General features: G+C 42.7%; 1 protein-coding gene across 6 annotated transcripts in view; it reads left to right on the top strand.

Moving 5' to 3' along the window:
- Positions 1 to 22,631, top strand: part of PAICS (phosphoribosylaminoimidazole carboxylase and phosphoribosylaminoimidazolesuccinocarboxamide synthase) — an 86,599-nt gene that overhangs the window by 20,822 nt on the left and 43,146 nt on the right. For 2 of the 6 annotated variants that reach the window (XM_075566083.1, XM_075566057.1), the window contains exons 4-11: positions 4,826 to 4,897; positions 6,901 to 7,287; positions 7,895 to 7,987; positions 10,876 to 10,992; positions 13,983 to 14,057; positions 15,919 to 16,002; positions 17,561 to 17,632; positions 18,868 to 19,260. In XM_075566083.1, the coding sequence (XP_075422198.1) occupies positions 4,826 to 4,897; positions 6,901 to 7,287; positions 7,895 to 7,987; positions 10,876 to 10,992; positions 13,983 to 14,057; positions 15,919 to 16,002; positions 17,561 to 17,632; positions 18,868 to 19,260 (1,293 nt within the window). The remainder of the gene's footprint in view (positions 1 to 4,825; positions 4,898 to 6,900; positions 7,288 to 7,894; positions 7,988 to 10,875; positions 10,993 to 13,982; positions 14,058 to 15,918; positions 16,003 to 17,560; positions 17,633 to 18,867; positions 19,261 to 22,631) is intronic. The other 4 variants (XM_075566074.1, XM_075566066.1, XM_075566093.1 and 1 more) reach the window with 4 other exon arrangements.

The following is a 22,631-nucleotide window of genomic DNA, read 5'->3' as shown; positions in this document are numbered from 1 at the left end:
TCCGCTCCCCTTCGCCCACCCCCCTCACGCCCTCCCCTTCCCCCCCCCCGCTCCCCTTCCCCCCCTCCGCTCCCCTTCCCCCCCTCTCCGCTCCCTTCCCCCCCCCCTCCGCTCCCCCCTTCACAACCCCCCCTCCCCCCCCCCTCCGCTCCCCTTCACCCCCCCCTCCGCTCCCCTTTCCACCCCCCCCCTCCGCTCCTCTTTCCCCCCCCCTCCACCTCTTTTTCCCCTTTCCCCTCCCACCCCCTCGCCACACTTCCCACCCCCTCCTCTAACCCTTCCCCCCCTCCTCTAACCCTTCCCCCCCCCTCTTCTAACCCCTTCCCCCCCCCTCCTCTAACCCTTCCCCCCCCTCCTCTAACCCTTCCCCCCCCCCCTCCTCTAACCCTTCCCCCCCCTCCTCTAACCCCTTCCCCCCCCTCCTCTAACCCTTCCCCCCCCCCCTCCTCTAACCCTTCCCCCTCCTCTAACCCTTCCCCCCCCTCCTCTAACCCTTGCCCCCCCCTCCTCCACCCCTTGCCCCCCCTCCTCCACCCCTTGCCCCCCTCCTCCACCCCTTGCCCCCCTCCTCCACCCCCTCCTCCCCTTCCCGCCGCCCTTCGCCTTCATGCCCGCCTTACCGCCTCCCCACCCCCGCCTCTGCCTTTCACCCGCCCTTACCTCCGGCCGCCTCTGCCTTTCACCACCGCCTCACAGCCGCTGCACGCACTCAACAGACACCCGCCACACTCGACACATACCTGCCGCCACACACACCTGTTGCCTCCCGCCCCTACGCACCGACATCACTGACCCACCGCCTCACACCCTAGCAGGACCCCCACTCACAGACAGCACTCACAACCCACGCGCCAGCCGCCGCCTCATACCTTGCAGGACCCCCACTCACAGACAGCACTCACAACCCACGCACCACCCGCCGCCTCACACCCTAGCAGGACCCCCACTCGCACACAGCACTCACAACCCACACGCCACCCGCCGCCTCACACACCCTAGCAGGACACACGACTCAGATTTTTACATCACTTATGCCACCAAAATATACATTGTACTGTGGTGTGGGTTACAATAAACCATTTTTATACAACATCGTATTACATTTTCTTCATCTTTCTTTTCAATATTATTATCCAACCTTTACAACAAACAGTCACCTATTGTTCCACGATTTATAAATAATACTACCTATTACGCATTTACATCCCGGGCAACGCCGGGTCTCCTCAGCTAGTGTCTTATAAAGATGATTAACACATAATAAGTATGTCAAAATAAGTGGACCTGTGATCTCAAAAAGTCAAAACCTGATATAGCAGGTACATGTAGAAACAAATGTTAAAATATCATTATACTTTTGAAAGGTATCATGGGCGATAAGCCCTCTAGGTCAATAAATAAAAAAATAATAGCAATACTGTATTTCATATCGTAATCCCATGAGGGACATACAAAGCAAGCCTACAGATACATGGGCACTTGATATAATCGGCCACATACATGAAACAAACAATTAATAGAAACACTCATGAAAGGGTAGAGCCCCTTCAAATTTCCTTGTGCTGCAGAGATTCACTCCAGGTATATGAAGTCCATTTAAATCAGCAACATGATAACAGACCATAAGGGGTTAACACATATGATGAACAGCAAATGAGTCTACTGACTCCCCTATTATGGGAGCAGCCTGGCAACACACAGAGGGTTGACCCAGTAGGTTAAGTAACCTGCTAGGGACCCCTCAAATGTATAAATAGTGCACTAAAAGTGGCTGTTCCCCTGGGGTGCTTAAGAATAAGAAATAAACTTACTCAGTTCTTTCATTGGTCTGTTCCAGTTGGCGTGCTCCAGGCTTGTGAGCAATAAAGTAGCAGAATATCCTCTCCATAGGAAAGTTATCAGCGGGCACTGCTTGGACAAAAAATGGCAAGAAGGCTGGACTGTGCAAAAAATATAAAAGCCTTTATTGGTTCCCGGCAAACATGGAACATGGTTCTCCCCTTTTTTATCCATGTTTGCCGGATACTTTAAAATAAATACACCCCCTTCCCCCCCCCCCCCCCCAACACATACAGTACATTAATGGGCAAAATTACTATTATCCAGATATGGATAATAGTGCAATTGCCCATTTAAAATATATTAATCAGCATAAATAAAGTAAATAAATCTTGCACTCACCCTTGCCAGGCTGCCACGATGAAGGCCGTCCTCATCCTCATCCCGTCAATGCCCTCCGGTGCTGCAAACAATACAGAAGAATAAAAAGTGACAATCTAATGTCCCCTAACCCCTTAATCACCTTAGCGGCTAGTAACCGCTAGAGTAATTAAGGGGTTAACCCACCCTCCCAAACTATCCACCCGGGAGGCCTTTTATTGTGGCCCGCTACCCACAATAAAAACAATACACATAACAGCCCCACTACCCACCTCCTCTGTCCCACAATAAACACTACAATATTTAATAAACAATACATAACCCACCCCCTGCCCCCCACTCCCCCCCGTAAAAACATGATTTATTATTTTACATACGGGATTAATACCACATGCCAGCAGGGGTCCCCGGTGGGCCCGATGGGTGTCCGCAGGCCCCACAGTGCACCCTGGGGGCACCCACGAGTGTCTGGGGGTCTCTGGGTGGTCCACGCTAGGCTCCATGGCCCCCCAGGTGGTCCCTGCGGGTCATCGCGGACCCCAATGGGGTCCACGGGTGTTCCTGCGGGTGTCTTGGGGTCCCCGGGTCAACCCCCCAGGTGTCTGGGGGCCCTTGGGTGGTTTCCACAGGGGTCTGGGGGCCCTCGGGTGGTTCCAATGGGGGTTTGGGGGGCCCTTGGGTGGCCCATGGCGCCTAGCGGGGACCACCCGGAGGCCCCCAGACACCCGTGGGTGCCCCCAGGGTGCACTGTGGGACCTGCAGACACCCGTCGGGCCCACCGGGGACCCCTGCTGGCATGTGGTATTAATCCTGTATGTAAAATAATAAATCATGTTTTTATGGGGGGGCACAGCGGGTGGGTGGGTTATGTATTGTTTATTTTGTAATGTTTATTGTGGGACCTTGGAGGTAGGTAGTGGGGCTGTTCTGTGTATTGTTTTTATTGTGGGTAGCAGGGCAACCCCTAAAGGGGGTATTATCCCCAAGGATGGGTGGCTAGGCCTGCCGGGTGGGTAGTGGGGGACGGGGGAGTAACCCAGCGCTGCGCAAACTGGGGGGCGTGACCCCTAGGGAGGGCACAAGACAGAGCGCGGGGGGGCGCGGGGTTTACAGAGGCCCCGCGCGCTTCCCGAAGACACTTAATTTAAGTGCCTGGGGAGCTACAGGGCCTCTGTAAACCTAACTTACCTTGGCTCAGGCGGCGTCTCACGCCGCGTCGCCATGGTAACGCGGCGTCAATTGACGCTGTGAGGTCATGTGACGTTGCTATGGCAACGTGACGTCATGACACAGACGCCGGAGCAAAGGTGAGGCGGGGTGAGGGGACCACCGGCAGGGGGCGCAGGGAAAACAGTTTGCCGCCCCCTGGATTAACCCCTTAATTACTGTAGCGGTTACTAACCACTAAGGTGATTAAGGGGTTAGGGGACATTAAATTGTCGCTTTTTATTCTTCTGTATTGTTTGCAGCACCGGAGGGCATGGACGGGATGAGGACGGCCTTCATCGTGGCAGCCTGGCAAGGGTGAGTGCAAGATTTATTTACGCTGATTAATGTATTTTAAATGGACAATTGCACTATTATCCATATCTGGATAATAGTAATTTTGCCCATTTCTGTACTGTATGTGTTAGGGGGTGGGGGTGTATTTTTTAAAAAAAGTATTGTTTATTTTTTGGGGGGCACACCAATGGTACCGCAGGCCCGCGGGGACCCCCGGACACCAGCGGGGATCAGCCAGGGACACCCGCCGGCCTGTTGTATGGTTGGTGTGCCTGAATAAAGGAAAACAAAGATTTTTTTTCTAAGTTCAGCTTCTTTTGCGTCTGCCTTTAGCTGGCGCGTTTTTCCGGCTGGTTTTTAAAGCATGATTCACTAAGCGCTGTTTAGTGAATCCCGCCGACTGGCAAAAATCGGCGCGTTTGCCGTTTTTTTGCATGATCGGACGTGTTTTTCTTGCAGGCCAGAATAAATGCCTTTTAGGGCCGATAAAGCGCTGTTATCACTGCTTAATGAATCGCGCAGCAGCCTCTATCGGCCTTAAAAGCCACTTTGCGCTCCTAAAAGCAGTTATCACAGCTTAGTGCATCGCCCCCATAGGAAGAGGATCGGCCCACAGAAAAATCACATTGTCAGAAAGGAATTCTTTTTTGCCCCTTTCCGAGATATAAATAGCGAATGTTTCCCTGGGGATTTTGGTTCACCTTAGACTCGGTCACTATAACTTTAAACATGGGATGAGTATCTCTCCAAGATAGAATTTTTAAAAAGGTTGATCTCAATGCACATGTCTGTTTTCAACCTAATCTACTATGTTATATATTGACAGACATGTCTATTCTGTGTAATGCCATGGAGATGAGCATTAGAGACATAAGGATTTAAAAAAAACACCATAACCTTTCTATTTTTATAGCATGAACCAAATATTGTATAAGTCTTTGTAAAAATATAAAGAGTTTTTGCACATTGTTAATGTTAATATATGGATAATTTATTTATCAAACGCAGGACTACTACTTTTTGGCAACTTCGACCACAGGATGTAGAAAAGTATTTGGTGCTGGTAATCTCAGACGTTATTTGTCTAATCTTGTCTTTGGGAGGGACACCTATCACCTTATACATCTGATTAATAAGACACTTGAATGTGCTTTTCTTACAGATATGACATCTACCTGTTCAGATGCAGACACGCTGAATTGTTCAACTGTCAGAAAATGTGTTGCTGAGTCAAGTAAGACCCATGTATAATGTATCCAAACCAGCACTAAGAAATGCACGATAACACATCTGGTATAGCAACAGTCTACATTGAATGGGCAAAAATGTTGCCCCCGTCCAAGGAAATTTAAAATGGGGAATATAACCTCTAGAATAGTGGTAGGCAACATGATAGATAGATATATATATATATATATATATATATATATATATATATATATATATATATATATACAGTGTTCGACAAACCCATACATTTGCTCGCCCGGGGCGAGTGGATTTAACATCGTGGCGAGCTCCTATTGGCCAAAGCAGCACACGTTTGGTACTAGGTGGCGAGTAGATTTTTTTGTGTGGCGAGTAGATTTTTTTGGTGATTTGTCGACCACTGTACACAAATAAAGGGCTTAAAATGCAAACTCATGTTGTTCTTCATTGTAAAAGTGCATGTAAAGGTTAGAAACCTTTTTATTTACATGCGCTTTTACAATGAAGAACATTGTGAGTTTGCATTTGTAACCCACTAAAATCACTTATTGCACAAAAACTTTTCTTATCTTCTAGACAAATCTCCAAGTGACCACAAAAACACTATCTGAGCACCTGCACTTCATTGGCCCCCATTCTGCTTCCTAATTCACTAACCACCTTTACTTTGTTGGACAAGTGATTCATTTTAACATCAGTGGTGCTAACAAGACTACATTATATCATGTTACAAAATGTTACAAAATGTTTTTTGCGTTGATACACATCTCACTATGCATCTATGCTAATGTTCACTTCTTCAGTAATATTTTGACAAATGTGCTCTATTGTAATCCCACTAGTAGAATTTGTATCGATTCTTCCTTATTATGATGTTGGTTTGCAAAGTGGAACAAATATACAGAGGTGTTTTTGTAGAAAATGAGGTTTACAACAGGACGGCCTTTGCTAAAAAAAAAGATTGAAGCAACACACCCAATTCTAAGTTTGTTATTGCACTTTATAACTTTTTAGTTATCTGTGTGTTTGCACTGAACAAGACTGCATTGATTTGCCAGATAAAATAACAAGAATGTCACATCAAGGAAATGACCTCCAAATGGATGCAGAAGGATCCCTCACATATGCCCGGATAAATCAGTTTGGCAAATCACTGAAATTGGCTGCTAAAATGTGCAAGTCAGACAGTGGGGTTTTTTCATTAAGGTGCGATAGTTGGGATTTGGCACTATCGCATTGAAATTCCGATTGACACCAATGGGAGTTACCATGCAATCATGCCCGATTGGCACTATTGCACTTTACTGATTAACCGCCAATGATTCTAACTTAATATAGTTTTAAATTGGATTTCTGCTCTTAGAATAATCTCACAGTCAGTCCCTGGCTCTCCCCTCCATCTACTAGCGAGTTGACTTCCTATTAAATTCTGCATCTATTACACAATATCTCTTCTTTGCCTTCAGAGATTTACACTCCTCTGTCTGCCATCTTTTTCGTGTTCTTGTCTCACTTGGCGAAGCTGCTCTCCAATTGCACTTTGCAGAAAGCGGTGTCTTTTGTTCTAAAATGTCTGTCTCACTTCTAAGAATTACATAAGAACAAGCACACAATCAACGATGCTGCTGCTGTTTTCAGGACACCAAGCCATTCTGTAAAGTGGTTTCAGCTGCAGTATAAACTTTGTATGACATGGGATTATGGGGTAAATAACGCAGGATTTGAACACAAGTGCTTGACATGCAGATGCACTAAGGGGTTCTTTGTCTTTGCCAAAAATGATGGGTAATAGAAAAAACAAGGATATCAAGACATTTCTATTTCTATTTGAGTTTCCCTTGAGGGTACACATACCATTTTTGTAGAATTTTGAGGCTACATTCTAAAAACAGATTGGAGTTGTTTGTTATTTTGTAAGCCTAGCTACAAAACAGAGGTGTCAGAAGCTTATGCATTATGTGTATGTCTGCTTCTTGTTATTACACTTGTGTGATATAAAAAAAAGGACAATCTAATTCTCCTCTGCAGGACTTAGAAGGCCACTCGCAATGAGCGAAGGAGGGAAGCACTGGACAACAGATGAAATCACAGCATTGATAACGGTTTGGTCTGACAGAAACATCCGCCAACAGCTGGAAGGGACGGTGAGAAACAGGAAAATATTTGAGCACATTGCCAGCTTGCTTCAAAACCTGGGGGTAGACAGGGACTGGAGGCAATGCAGGACAAAGTACAAAAACCTAAAGCACGAATACATAGTGACAAAGAGAGCCCTGGGCTGCGGTGACTCGAGCAAGTGCATGAAATTCTTCAATGAGTTGGACGACATCCTTCAACACAAGGTTTCAGAGCAGTCAAGACAGTCAGATACCGGTCAGAGAGAGACGTCGCTAATCTGGACGGACTCCACAACAGGTGCACATTTTACGGTTACTGTATGATATTGTACTCTCTATAATCTGTAGTAAAAGATTAACCATATTAAAAAAAAGTGGCGCTAACAAACTTGAAAACGCTTTGAATTGTTTAAAAATAAGTAACGTGGTCTTACACAAGTGTTAGTTATAGTGAATATAATATCAATGACACTTACAAAAATAAGCCCACAACATAAGGCAAAATAATGAACACCTAATTGTTAAATAGATAGTGAAATAAATCAAAACTAATGTTTGCTAGTGTGTGAAAATGTGAAAAATATACAAGATAACGTCTGTATCAATGTATACTGTATATGACATAATATCAGCAAAGAAGGGTGGGTAGCTGTGTTGGTCCATGTAGTAACATGATACCTTTTATTGGACCAACAAGTAGTTGATATATTACAAGCTTTCGAACCTCTCAGGGTTCTTCAGCTAGAAGACATTGAGCCTCATGTGATGTCACAAAAAACATAGATGGGACCTCTTCAAGTGTCATATGTCTACTCATATATAATATATAATTGTATGGAACAGTGTTACTATATGAATAAGGAGCTTCATTTCAAAATGTTCTTAATGTTGATATATTTATTCAGGCTGCCACACTGGCTTTCATGAAGAAACCTATGGGAGTAATGTCTCTGAAGAACTGAGGACTGAGAATGTGAATAAAGACAATGCTTGCACAGGTGAGTGAATGGATGGAGTGTCTCTGCCTGACATGGGGTTCCGAGCCCATCATTGAACCAACGGGAGAATAGGCAGATAGTGTCAGGTAGCACCTCAATAGCAGGAATTCATTAGATACTTTATCTGTTTGTAGATGTTAACTTGTTCAGTAATGTATGACTACATTAATATAATAATTATGTAATGACTTCCTTCTTTCATAGAAAAAAAAAATGGTGCTGCCTAATGATTAAATTCAACATTCAATGATGTCCCAAATGTCTCGGGCCAGCCTGTGATCCTAATGCTGGGGGTTTCTTCCTACCCTCCACCCCCCAGATTTCACTATGCTAAAAAAGCTTTCAGTAACGAAGGGGCCAGATATGCATGTCATTAACCAACCCAGCGCTAAAACCATTAAACAGCGTCCTTGTAATTGTTTCTTTTACATATATTAATAAAATGCATAGAGGTCTATGTAACAAGATAATTTTGTAGCAAAACTGAGGCATTTTCACCCTACACCTATGAATTAATGCATTTTGCTCCAATTTTCCCACGTCTGCACTAACTTGCACCTTGGGGAGTGTCAGTAGGAAGAGTTAGGGGGGAGTTACATGAAGCACAGATGATAATTTAAGCAGTGATTCCCAACCTTTTTTTGTTTGGAGGAACCCTTAAAGTATTTATATAAAATCTTGGGGAACCCCTATCTGGCTGACACATATTAGGCTCGACAGGGGTCAGTCACAAAATTTCACACCTCACGAGCCACCTCTATTTCCCACCCTCTACCCATGTATTTCTTTCTCATCCATCTCACTAACTCTCCCCCCCTCCCGCCTCGCATTTATTTATCCCTTGCATCCTACTCTTACTCCCTCTTTTCCTCACTCACTCCCTCCCGCCCCCTCTCTTCTCTCACTCGCCCCTACCTTCCGTCAATTACCCCATTCTCACTCAATCAACCCTCCATAGGAGGAACCCCTGAGACTGCTTCAGGGAGCCCCAGGGTTCCACGGAACCCTGGTTGGGAATCGCTGTGTTACAGGTACTGTATGCATCACAGTCTGTGGGCCCTACGCAGGTAGCTTCGATATCGATCGGTTTGGCATGTTGTTACATCACGGTATGACATTTGTGTAAAATCGGTATTCAGTAAGATTTACCACGTGGTGGATACCGTTTGGTCCAAACATGCCATACCGATCGACTTAGCAGTTGCTTTTTCAGATATCTTACTGTGCGATCTCCCTGCATTCTGTAAGGGCTGCATCTCCCCGCACAGCTTTTACAGGCGATCTCCCTGCACAGAGAGAGAGCTGCATCTCCCCGCACAGCTTTTACGGACGATCGCTCTGTTTTTATTTAAATTTTATTAACATTATTGAAGCAGGGGGTCTCCGCGGCTGAACCGCATTAATTTCAGATCCGGGGACCCCCTGCTTCCCGAGTTACATTCCTCTGTAGGAGGTGCCAGCATCTCCTGCAAATTGAAATCTCCTGGTCACCTGACGTGGGAGAATGAAACTTGCAGGAGATACCTGCACGCCATACCCGAGCCTGTACCTCAGGAAGCAGAGGGTCCTCAGACCTCAAATTAATGGGGTTCAGCTAAGGAGACCGCCTGCTTCAATACTAATGTTAATAAAATTTAAATAAAAACATACCTTTAATACCTTAGGAGCTAACCGCTAAAGTAATTAAGTGGTTAACCCCCACCGTGAGCCCTAACCACCTTCCCGGGGGCAATTAACCCCTTCACCCACCCTCTCTACCACCAACAAACCGGGTACTACTATTTAACCCCTTTATTACCTTAGTGGTTAGCCACTAAGATAATGAAGCTGGTTTGTAAATGTATTATGCATCAGTGCTAGAGTCAGTGTCTGGACTCACTGAGCCACTCATTGCAGGTCTGCCCCAGAGATTCCCGGCTTCAAACGTACGTCGTAAGAAATAAACGTTCTCCTTCCTATGCACATCACGATTCCGATATATGCGAATATGTGAGTTTAAGCCTCGATGTGCATATCGAAACTACCTGAAGAGCAGTAACTGGCAAAAAAAAATGTTGAACTTCCGCACGACTTGTCTGAGCCAGAGTGCTAACACTCCTTAAAAAGCCATTTTCATGCGATATTGCCATGTTATCGAAGCTTTCTGAATATCTATGTAACGTGTATTCCCTCCCCCCCCCCCCCAATCGCAGATAGGGACCATGGGGGGAAATCTATATCTGTTACCAGTGTGGTGCAATACCTGTTAGGCTCACAGGAGGCCTGAACCTCCGCAATGGGAGCCTGGGGTGTATCCTGGAATGTATGCTTACAGCGCCTCCACCTGTGCAGGGATTCCAGGTGTATAGAATGACCTCTGACACAGGACCCACAAATAGGAAACACATACTATGGAGTATATATACATATGTAACTGTTTACTATATGGGCAAAACAATAACATCACATCAATAATAGCAACACAGCCGTGTCACCCTTATCCTGGCCTCACTGGGCCACAAGCCCCACCAGTATACCCAAGTGTCCCAATAGTCCAGCAACCCACCCACTAGGCGTGATCAGTGCCTGTAAGGGAACCGGTATGTAGGTTGAAGTTGGTGCACTTGTAGAAATACCTGCCCGGGGCTCCTGCGTCCGGGTACAGCAACAACAGGAAAGGACCCGTCTGCGTCCAACGCTGAATCCGCAGCAATGGCGTCCTCTCCCAATCCAGATAATATCACCACACAGATAGTCTCTATCTTGAGTGATGCAGGTCTGATCCCAGACCAATCTTATGCTTTTTATTTGCCAAAAAAATCTAACATAATGCACCAGATGTAAGCAACGGTTCTTACATACGCCACAGCCCTGTGTCTAAACACATTTTTCTCTATGTTAATACATAGACCGCTTACATGTTCAAAATTTGACATCTGCACATCTAGAAACCCATGCTGCATTACACGAGGAACGCTCTGGGGATCACTGCTCCCAGTACATAAAGCAGGAAGTTACTTCCACAGGTGAGATGATACATTTACCATTTATTTTTTTATATTTAAAGAAGCAATGCTAGTAGACTAAAAAATTGTATGTATAAATGTTAATTGCTTACAACCAGCGTCGACGATCCCTACTTAATTTTGAAGATATATTTAATTGCGATGAGTTTTGGCATACTCGTCCCAGAAAATGTGTGCCCCATCCATAGGTTGTGATACTGCACCTTCTGTAGGACCAAGGTGAAGGTGATATAGGTTTTCTAATGTAGAGTATGAGCTTTCATAAGTGCAATACATCTGTGCCTGTAATAGCAGGCAGCAGAGCAAGAGACCTTCTGTAATCTGAAATAGGTTTTTACATGGGAATAACAATGGTATTTTTTGTTTTTTTATGGCGTCCACCTATAGTTTCCTCTTTGTGTGTAATATAGGTGTTGAATAATGTGTGAGATGACTGTGTTTTCATTATATTGAATATAATACAATTATCAGTAGAAAAAAATAAAACTGAAAATAACACAAATTACTTCTATGTACTTCAGTAGAAGGAATGCATGTTTAAAGGTGCAATTCCTCCTAGATTGAGATGGGTGAACCAGTCGGAATTTGTTTTGCGGATTTTTCCAAAATCCGATCTTTTTCACCCCAGAATCCGAAGGCGGATTGTGAAATTAAAAATCTCTCTGGATAACCCGGAATCTGCTAGAGGATCCGGAGAGAGTCTTATTTCAGTAGGGTCTCAAGTTGTGTATATATAGTCCCTCAAACCTCCCTCTTAACATCATAGGGAGAGACTTCTGTGCTCCAAAAGGAAAACACCTGAGGTAGTTGGGAGATATGCTAATCAGATATGCAAAGTATATTTAAATGACTCACATCCGACACTTCCTAAAAGGATTACTATAAGAATTACACTGAGGTGACAAGTCTAAGGCACCTTGCAAGGAATGGGCTACTGGTGTCAGGCCCAACAGAATTAAAACCTTTGTTATTCCGGGCAGAAGGTCTAGCAGTGTGAGCTACTGTAAACCAGCTGATGGCTAGCACTACTGTCACAGCATACGTTTGTGCTCTACTGCTCACACCTGTAGCCCATGGGCAGTCAACAGCTTTCCCAGGACTCGAGTTTACACCGGTCCCCCTCACCCCTGTTGGCGGTCTTGCAAGGCCCCCCTCTTACTCTCACCCTCCTTGTATTTTTCTACCTCACTGATCCCCCCCATTCTCTAGCTCACACACTCTTCTCCCCCACCCCCCATCACGCAATCCCACTCCCTCCATAATCGGACATTTTGGTCGCAGACATTTTGCAGCGACAAAGTTGACACAGGACACTCAGCCACTGGCCGTTACGCCAATAAGGTAAGTTAATTTAAGGGGTTTAAGCAGTTAGGGTAGGAGGTTAAGGATAGAGATTTATGGGTAAGGGCTTAAGATAAGGCGTTTTAGGGTAAGGGGTTGAAGTTTTTAGGGTAGGAGGTAGCGTTAGTATTAAGGTTTTTTGGATAGGGAATAAGGTTATGGTTTACTGTACCTTAATGGCGAAACGGTGGTGCAGAGATGTCCCTGCAGCAAGGTGAGTGTCAGCTAAACGCCAGCAGCAACTTGGTCTTGGAAAAACAGCCATGACCAAATGTCTAAAACACCCCCAATCCCACTCCCTCAACCTCCCACACATAGACAATTCCACAACCCCCACAATTTCCCAACCCCCACAATCCTCCCCAATACCACAATCCCCACCTACAGCACAATCCACCACAATCCCCCTACAGCATAATCCACCACAATCCCCCTCTACAAAACAATTCCCCCCCTACATTACAATGCCCCACAATCTCCCCCCTACAGCATAACTCCCCACAATCCCCCACTACAAAACAATACCCCCCTAAATCACAATACCCCACCATCCCCCCCACAGCACAATATGCCACAATTCTCCCTCCCCCCCCCCAAACTCACCCACAGCAATACATGCTCACACAGCAGAATACACACACACACACTCACTTTTACCTTGTGGGAGAGGTATCCGATGCCACGTCAGTCTAGAACACGGATGCGAAAGTTGGGCCTGACTTCCAACCGGAAGAGGGTAATGTGGCCCGGAGGACCAGCAGGGGCAGGCAACAGCTGGGGTGTGGCAGCTGAACTCAGAAGCTGGGTCTGTCCCAACTTCCAGTGCCGGCCGAGCCCGGGACATTTTTCCCGGCTCACCCCCACCTGTCAGCGGCCCTGTGTAGCCTCCTCCCCCTGGCTTCCTTTAGAAACAGACCACTTGCACTTCCTGGTTGCCATTGCCAGTTCAATGTTCCTAGTGCACAAAACGGAATACACCTGAGATAACTGTGAGATATGCTAATAGCTGGAATAGATTCACGTGCGAGGAGTAGAACTCAAAAGTATGCTGTGACAGTGGTGCTACCCATCAGCTGATTTAGCACATACTGCTTTAGCTGCTGCCCAGAATAAAAAAGGTAATGTTTTATTTTTCCTGATGGACTTGATACCGGTTCCTCACAAGCTACCTTAGACTTGTCAACTCAATATAGTTCTTATGGAAATCTTTTTAGGAAGTGGGATGTGTGAGTCATTTAAATATACTTTTCATATCTCAATAGCATATCTCCCAGGTACCTGGGGTGTGCTCCTTTTTGAGCACAGTGGTCTCTCCCTATGTTATTTAGAGGGTGTTTTGAGGGGATATACACGCTAGTAAAATCAGACAGACAAACACCTCTCCTAAAATCTGTGGATTTGTAAGGACCTGTAATCCGTCGGGTGGATTCTTAGTGATCTAGGATCCTCTGTTACTCTTATCAAATGCTTTTTTATAGACTTCAATGTGATGAGTCTCTAACGAATAGACAACCTCACTCACATGTGAATCCACAGTAGGTTTAGAGCTATGTAAAGTTAATTTACTAATTGATGTTACAATAAACCAAAAATGTTATTTTCAAAAATATAAACGGTGGTATATTATTTTGTGATTCTATACAACTTAGATGATGGGGACTCTGTGAGTAACATCTCAGACGTTAGTGGGACCCTGTATATAAAGAAGGCATCGAATGACATTGGTGAGTGAAGGAAATGTCATTACATCTAGTTTGCACCTTCATACTGTATACTAAAATTACCGACTGGTCCATTTTCAATGCAAACATAGGAAACTCTTTCAGATTTTACACAAATAGCTAGCTAGAAATGTTTATGCCATTTTAGACTTGCCATATTTATTTTGATTCAAATACAAGAGTTAAAAAAAAGTAACGCACAGTTTGATAACGTATCATTATAACGTGTGTGTCGTGTACTTCCCCCCACCCCGCCCCACTAACTTCATTGTCACACCCTTAAGAACAAACTGACAAACTTGGCTCAAAAACTGGAGCAAAAATCTTGACGTGCTGAAGCAAAAAGCTGCAGGATAAAAATAAGCGTACATTGTTTCTTCAAATTGACCTGGATACATCACCCCTGTATCACCATAAACTGAAGTGTTCTTGTAACAATTTTGGGGAATAGAGGAAAGGATTTAGTCATAGCGCTACTCTAGTAGTAAGTGAAACGCCAGTGCACGTATAAAGCAAAATTATAAACACAGAGGGTCTAATGGTCTACCAATTCTATAAGGATATTAATGTATGAGATACGGTTCTACCACATAACGTCTCATAAGGATACGCAGATGTCCTCAGGTGCTGCTCTTTGTTTCAAAGCCCTCCAATTAGAGAAATGTCCAAAAGTCCACAAGCAGAAATTATCAAAAAAAGCGCAGCTCTGAGGTGTATGACAAATACACAGTTAACAAAAACAGGAGACAAAAAGAGGAACCAATAGTGTAACATTTTAAATATCCAAGTTGTTGTTCACAGCACATACAATTTGTACTCACAAAAATCTCAGATAACATCGCTTATTTTATGTGCTGTGAATAACAACTTGGATATTTAACATTTTACACTATTGGTTCCTCTTTTTCTATCTTTTTTTTTTCTTTCCTGTTTTTGTTATTTTTGTGTTTGTCCTTGTTTGTGTGTATCAGGAGGTAGCATGGAAATCCACAAAAGACAGGAGCCCGAAATATACAAAAACTGATAGAATTTAATGTGACACAAAAATAACAAGACAGGGGAAACTAAATGGAGTCTTCAAAATGTGCATCAAAAAGCTATGGTAGCTAAATAATAAACAGGGAACAATTCATGCTAGGGGAAATAAAGGACAAACCAAGGTAAGCTGCAAGGAACTTCAGTGCTACATGCAACTGCAATAATAGCAAAGAACAAAGTAGTGCAAATGGAATTCAAGACAAAAAACAAGAAGGTACCTGAATATCTGTCGAACTAGGAGCCAGAGTGAAGAGGAACAGGGAAAGACGCAGCGCTAAGGAACAAAGAATAACCTGACTCATGACTTGTAAACAGAATGTTTGACAAGCAAGGACCTAACAGGATGGGTGGGCTTTTATAGCCAAACTCGGATGGCAGCTGGCCTTATTGACGGTTCTGGTTCTGACCCTGAACTTGACTCCTTTCTGCCCCCCTACAGGTCTGTGAGGAGTATTCCGGGAGGGAATCATGACAGTTTGTTATACAGCTCAGAGTTGAGCTGTTTTTGCCAACTTCTGCTTGTAAAATATTCTTGTACCTTCTGCCATGTTCAATCTCTTTACTATTCTCTTAGGGGTTACATTCATGGAGCTCCTGAATTTTCCAGTTATCCATTTTCTAGATCTTGCCTAGACGACCATATTTTGCTGTTTACTTCAACACCTTAATGTGACCATCAGTAGATAATGCTCCTACTGTATTTCCTTATTGCAATGCTGAGTGGGCAGTAAATATATGTGTGAGCAAGCATCTTCTCTTTGATTTTTTTCACATTTAATGATACCATATTTGTTTCCAGAGGGTGTAACATCTGTATTTTGTGTAGGTATCTTTCCCGAAAGAGATAATAATTTCTCTACTGGAGTAAACCAAACAGTGTCTAGTGTTAAAGAAGAACACTCGAGTGTAGGTAAGTTCAGTTCCCAGGCAAACATAACAAAGTGTATAGCTATATACTTAAGCTCTGAAAACTGGTAAGGACACAGAAGAGCAAATGTCTCCTAAAAGTACTGAACTTTGAATTATTTTGTATTCTTTTGCTGGAGCTAACAAAATCTGAATACATTTCTTGGCTTGAAGCAGCAGTGCCACCTGCTAGCTATTTAAAAAAAATCTTACCTGCGTTAACTTGGACGTCTTCCAAGGCTAATCCGTGGTCCCCCAACCTCCAGGGAACCCCTGATTCCCTAGTAATGAGCAAATTTGTCCAATGGCAAGAATACATGCCCTGCCAATACAAAATGGCGGCGGCATCAGTCTCACTCCGGCAGCCAATAGAAAGTTGCAAGGTCACCTCCCGATGACTTCCTATCCGTGACCCTTCTGCCATATTTGTATCTTTTTTTTTTGTGTGTCAAACCGCACCAAAAAACCCCCAACAAATACAGTATGTTGAATGAAAATGTCAATAGGATATATTGTGCATATATGATTTAGCGCTGCCACAGCTCTGTGCATGGAATTACTGTAAAGATACACTTTATTCCTGCCCCAAAACTAATTTATTAGTTCCTGAGGAACAAGGTTACAAAAAGACTTCAATATAAAATCTCATACAAAATGATTAGCCCAGGGACCAGTTAGTGGTACTTGAAACACCATTGGTGTCCATCCCATAAGATCCCAGTATTCAGTTAATCCCTATTAATCCGCACAATGTGTGTGTCAGTGAATTTTCTCATTTAACAGATGTAGCAGGAGGCAGGCCGTATTATTACAGGGAATGTTCTGCTTTCTCCGGGGAACCTCATTTTTGTGTAACCCTCAAATGTAATTATACACATAGAATCCCTGTCCAAACACCAAACAATGGAAAGGAAGAGGGGAGCACAGACCTGTGTTGAACACACAGGGGCATCATGCAAGAGGCAGTAGCTAAAGGAAGCTAAACCCACATCATTTTCACATGAACTTGTTAAAAACAATCAAATGAAATACATAAGTAAATTTTTTCTTTTAGCATGTTCTTGTATAGCGCTGCTAGTTGTATGTAGCGCTTTACAGAGACATTTTGCAGGCACAGGTCCCTGCCCTGTAGAGCTTACAATCTATGTTTTTGGTGCCTGAGGCACAGGGAGATACGGTGACTTGCCCAAGATCACAAGGAGCCGACACCGGGAATTGAACCAGACTCCCCTGCTTCAAACTCAGTGCCAGTCAGTGTTGTTACTCACTGAGCCGAAAGATTATTTACAAATGTTTAGTTGCTTGATTTATGAAAAGGTCATCAGTTACCAAGGTTTAACTTAATACTGCTATTCACTCCAGAATAGAGGGACTGCAGTATTTAACCCTTTTACTTTCAGCATACGAGGCTCCTGTCGTTTGTCCGCATTTTAGAACATTACCCTTCAGATCCCTTTGGCACTGATGGGATTCAGAGACACGTTCAGATTTACATTCCTGAATGAGGTGCTTTGTCCTTGCAATCACCTCGTCTTTGCATGATCCACTACTTCTCTTGGCAGGTGCAGATTCTAGCTTAGGCACGTCAGACGAACAACTTTATTCACATGTAGGGGACGCAATGACGAAGGCAGGTAAATAATGCATCATTTTTTACTGTGTCTGTACTCACTACACCTTTTATGTCAATCACTCATTTGAAAAGTTTCCTCTTTACAAAGATGGACACCAAAGAATATCATGTCTCTCTCTTTTATTGACATGTCCCTTCACAATCTGAGCCAGACATTTTAGGGCACTGAGTTCCATTCGAGGATGCATGCGAGGAAAGTCTTAAATTAGTCTTCAGTCTTCAAAGTAAGCTACAGCAGCACCCTTTTCATGGCTTTTTTTTTTTTTTAAATGTTTTTTTTTTTTACCTTTTTAAAAACATTTAAAAACTACAACACTTTGCAAAAAAATGTTTCCCACGTTATGTGCTGAATTTGCAGTAAATTGCCAAATGTGATAGATTTAGGCTTCAGCTTTCTATAGAAAATACATGGCACTAGCAAGACAAATATTGCATGCAACATCATTATTATTATTATCATCATTTCGTTTGTAACCTGCCAACATATTCCGTAGTGCAGTACAATAGGGCTGGAGGCTGAAATAAAATAACACACAATAACATACATTGTTACAGTAGGTAGGGAGGGTCCTGGCTCAAGGAGCTTGCAATCTAGAAGGCAGGGTAAGTGGAAACATAAGGTACATGGGGTGAGAAGTTTGGTGTGTTTTGGAATTATAGCAGGGCAGCTGTAACATCAGCAAACGGCTGACACCCTCTGGCTGCCCTTCGGCTACCGCCAAAGGCTCCTCCCACTTTTGGGGCGACGCAGATGTATAATATCTACTACAGTAGCTGCACTGTTAATGAAGGCGATATCAAATAATGACAGTGTAATATCTTCATTGCAAAGAATTACAAATGTTACAGCTGTCGGGATTTAAGGATCAGCACAGAAATATGACGTACTTCATAAGATATAAAATTCTATAAAACATTCAAGATAAACTTCGTTCTTTAAGCAAAACAATACAGAATTTTGCATATTTAAGAAAAAAACACACACTTTATTTCTGTTATTTCTACAAAAAAAAATTCAGGCCACCATAAACAGGAATACCTGCAACATGTAAAACATACGTGTAAGGATTCCTGTATGTAGCATTAACCCGTTCACTGCCAGGTGTTTTTTGTAAAAATAAATAAATAAAAAATTTAAAGGATGCATCATTCTAACCACATATTTATTTTCCATAAAAGACAAGTTGTCTATTGGCAACAAAAAGCTGAACATTTTATTTTTCCATGTCTTCCCAGAAGATGTTTCAGAGCTACAGGACGAAGCTGTCAATCACCTCATGATAGTCACAGTAAATGAGGTTGGGGCAGGGAGGAACTGGAGTGATCACGAGGTCAGATCACTGTTGCACGTGTGGTCAGATGAAAGGATCTGCCGGCAGCTGGAAGGCACCTTCAGGAACAAGGAGCTGTTTGAAGAGATCTCCCGTAGGCTGTTGGAGTTCGGGATCAACAGAGACTGGAAGCAGTGTCGGACAAAGTACAAGAACCTCAAATACGAATACTATGGACTGCGGAAAGATGCAAATCGACACATGCCACAGGGAAAAGCCATGAAATTCTACCATGAGATCGATTGTATAATACGAAGACCAGCAGACGGAGGGAGTGACCCATTCAGGAGGATTTCAGGTAGGGAAACTATACAGAAGAAGCCCCAGAAAGTTCTATTGCACCACAAGGAAATCAAAGTAAAAAAGTGGATGGAGTGGGAATGTATACAGTATGTAATTATATATATTTATTTATATATATATATATATATATATATATATATATAATTATATGTATTATATATATATATATATATATATATATATATATATATATATATATATATATATATATATATATATATATAACAAATAACCCAGATTTGACGCGGGTAAAAAGAGACAGCATACCATATTGTAAACCCATTTACCTGCCCAAGTTTCCAGTCTCTCCAAGTCCTTCTAGAGAGAAATTACATCCTGCTCTGATTCTACTACAGTACATTACACAATTTAGTGTCATCAGCAAAGATGGAGACTTTGCTCTCGATGCCAACCTCAAGGTCATTAATAGACAAGTTAATTAGCAGGGGCCCCAGTACCGATCCCTGAGGTACTCCATTCACAACTTTAGCCCAACTTGAAAAAGTTCCATTTATGACAACCCTCTGTTGTCTGTCCTTCAACCAGTTTTCAATCCAGGTGCATATATTTTTAGTGAGTCCAATTTGCTTAATTTTGTACACTAACCTCTTGTGTGGAACCGGAAAAAAACCCTTTGCAAAATCTAAGTAGACCACATCAACTGCATTACTTTGTCTAAATTCCTACTTACCTCCTCAAAGAAACAAATAAGGTTAGTTTGGCAAGATCTATCCTTCATAAATCCATGCTGAGGATTCTTAATCATTTTGTTTTCCATTAGGTATTCCTGAATATTACCCCATATTAATTCTTCAAGTAGCTTCCCCACTATTGAAGTCAGGCTTGCAGGTCTGTAAATCCCCGGTTATGATTTACTGTAGCTCCCTTTTTAAATATAGGCACCACATCTGCTTTACGCCAATCTTGTGGTAATGAGCCTGTGGCAATTAGTCCTTGAACATTAAATGTAATGGTTTGGCTATTACTGAACTTAACTCCTTACAAACTCATGGATGTATGCCATCGGGGCCAGGTGCCTTATTTACTTTCATTTTATCAAGCCGCCTATGAACTTCTTCCTCAATTAACCAATTGTTCATTAATATGGAGGTTGTGGCTTTCTCATGCGGCGCTACTATTGAACTTGATTCTTCCCTGGTAAACACAGAGGCAAAGAAGTTGTTTAATACCTCTGCTTTTTCCTTATCTTCAATAATCTGCCTGCCCATCTCACACTAAAAGGGTCCTATATTTTCTTTTCTCATGTTTTTGTTATTAAGGTACTTAAAGAACTTTTTAGGGTTGACCTTACTTTCTATTGCAATCCTTTTTTCATTATCCATTTTTGCTAATTTGATTGCCCTTTTGCAATTTTTGTTACATTCCTTATAATTCTGAGACGATGTCTCCGTCCCTTCTGACAAAGAATCTAAACGCCTTCCTCTTCTTGTCCATTTCCTCCCCTACCTGTTTATTTAGCCACATTGGTTTTGATTTATTTCTTTTATACTTAGTACCCAAGGGTATGCACTGGTGCTTTTCTAACAATGTTTTAAAGACTGCCCATTTATCTTCTACATTTTTCCCTGCAAAAAATCCCGATGTATTACTACTAGATTAGACCTCAGTTTATTAAACTCTGCCTGTCTAAAGTTTAAGGTCTTTGTTGAACCCAAGTAATCTCTTTTTTGATCATTTATTTCAAATGGTCAAATGTTATGATCACTGTTACCCAAATGTTCCAGGACTTGAATATTTGCTAGTACTTCTACATTGTTTGATATTACCAAATCCAGTATTGCACCTCTCCTGGTTGATTCCTCAATAATTTGAATCATGTAATTGTCTTTAAGCACCCCCACAAATCTGTATCCTTTTGTTGTAATGCTAATCTCATTGCCCCAGTCTATGTCTGGATAATTAAAATTGTCCATTACGCAAACATGACCTAGTTTTGATGCCTTCTCCATTTGCAAAAGTATTTTAGCTTCCTCAATCTCACAGATATTTGGCGGTTTATAGCATATTCCCACAAACATTTTCTTTATACTTTTACCTCCACTGCTAATTTCTATCCACAAGGTCTCTACATTTTCATCATTCCCTACATAAACATCTTCCCTTATTATAGGTTTTAGATCCGGTTTAACATATAAACATACTCCACCTCCTCTTCTATTTGCACGATCCTTTCGAAAAAGGGAATAACCCTCAAAATTAACTGCCCAGTCATGAGTTTCATCCCACCATGTTTCAGTAATGCCTATGATATCATACTGCTCCCTTACAGCTATTAATTCAAGCTCCCCCATTTGATCTGTCAGGCTTCTGGCATTAGCAAACATGCATTTAATTTTTTTTTTCACTCTGTACTATTATCTTATCTGCTCCTGCCTTTCTGCGCCGATTGGGTTTAGTCTTTATAAGTTTTCTAGTAATAGGTTGGTTTAGCTTAGGTGATAAATTATTTGCCATATTTCTGCCGTTTATCCCGTTCTGATAAATATCGGAACTTGATGCATGGCAGTTTTTACCTAACAATACGGTATTACGCCTGTTTATTGGATCCGATGCTTGTAACGTATCTGATACAAAGTACTTTATTTTTGGCGGTGCAACCTTGATGTATTACACAATAAAAATAAGGCACTTTTGGTTACCGTAGCTTGTATCTGACCCATAGGGTCATGGGTGTGTTCTTTTTGTGACAGCTGCATGGGAATAGGGAGGAGTTAAAGATATGGGTGTGATTAGACACTAAGATAGGAGCAAGCAGTTTTAGGTGTGACATAATAGAATAGAGAGAGCAAGTGTTAGGGGGAGACGATGAGAGCAGCTGAGAATCTTCCAACTCTGAAACAGAAGAGCAAATCAAGAGTGGAAGGAAGCGGTTTGGGTAGATGTAGAGTTGAGGTGAAGGGACAGAATTAATCTCTGTGGACAGCATCCACCATGCCTTTGATGTGGTCAGCAAAGCCTTGAGGAGAAGTGAAGGAAGGAAAGTGGGAGAAGGTAGTCAAACACAGACAAAAGACTGCGTGTATTGGATTTATGAGTGTTCATATACACAAGAGCTTCTTGTGATGTAAAAATACAATGATTGAAAATGTCAACAGACTATAATGTGCATATACTGTATGATATAGCGCTGCCACAGCTCTGTGCATAGAATCACAGTAAAGGTACACTTGATTCCTGCCCAAGAACTACTTTTGTAGTACCTAAGGCACAAGGTTACAAAAAGTTAGCATTATCGCTAGCAATAGCAGACTTCAGTACAAAATCTCATTCTAAATGATTAGCCCATTGACTGGTTGCTCCTTGTAAACCATTGGTGCCCATCACATAATCACTAATCATACACAC

This window comes from Ascaphus truei, chromosome 1, assembly GCF_040206685.1.
Source record: "Ascaphus truei isolate aAscTru1 chromosome 1, aAscTru1.hap1, whole genome shotgun sequence".
In the NCBI taxonomy this organism is placed as follows: Eukaryota; Metazoa; Chordata; class Amphibia; order Anura; family Ascaphidae; genus Ascaphus; species Ascaphus truei.
This window is presented reverse-complemented; position numbering and strand designations above follow the sequence as displayed.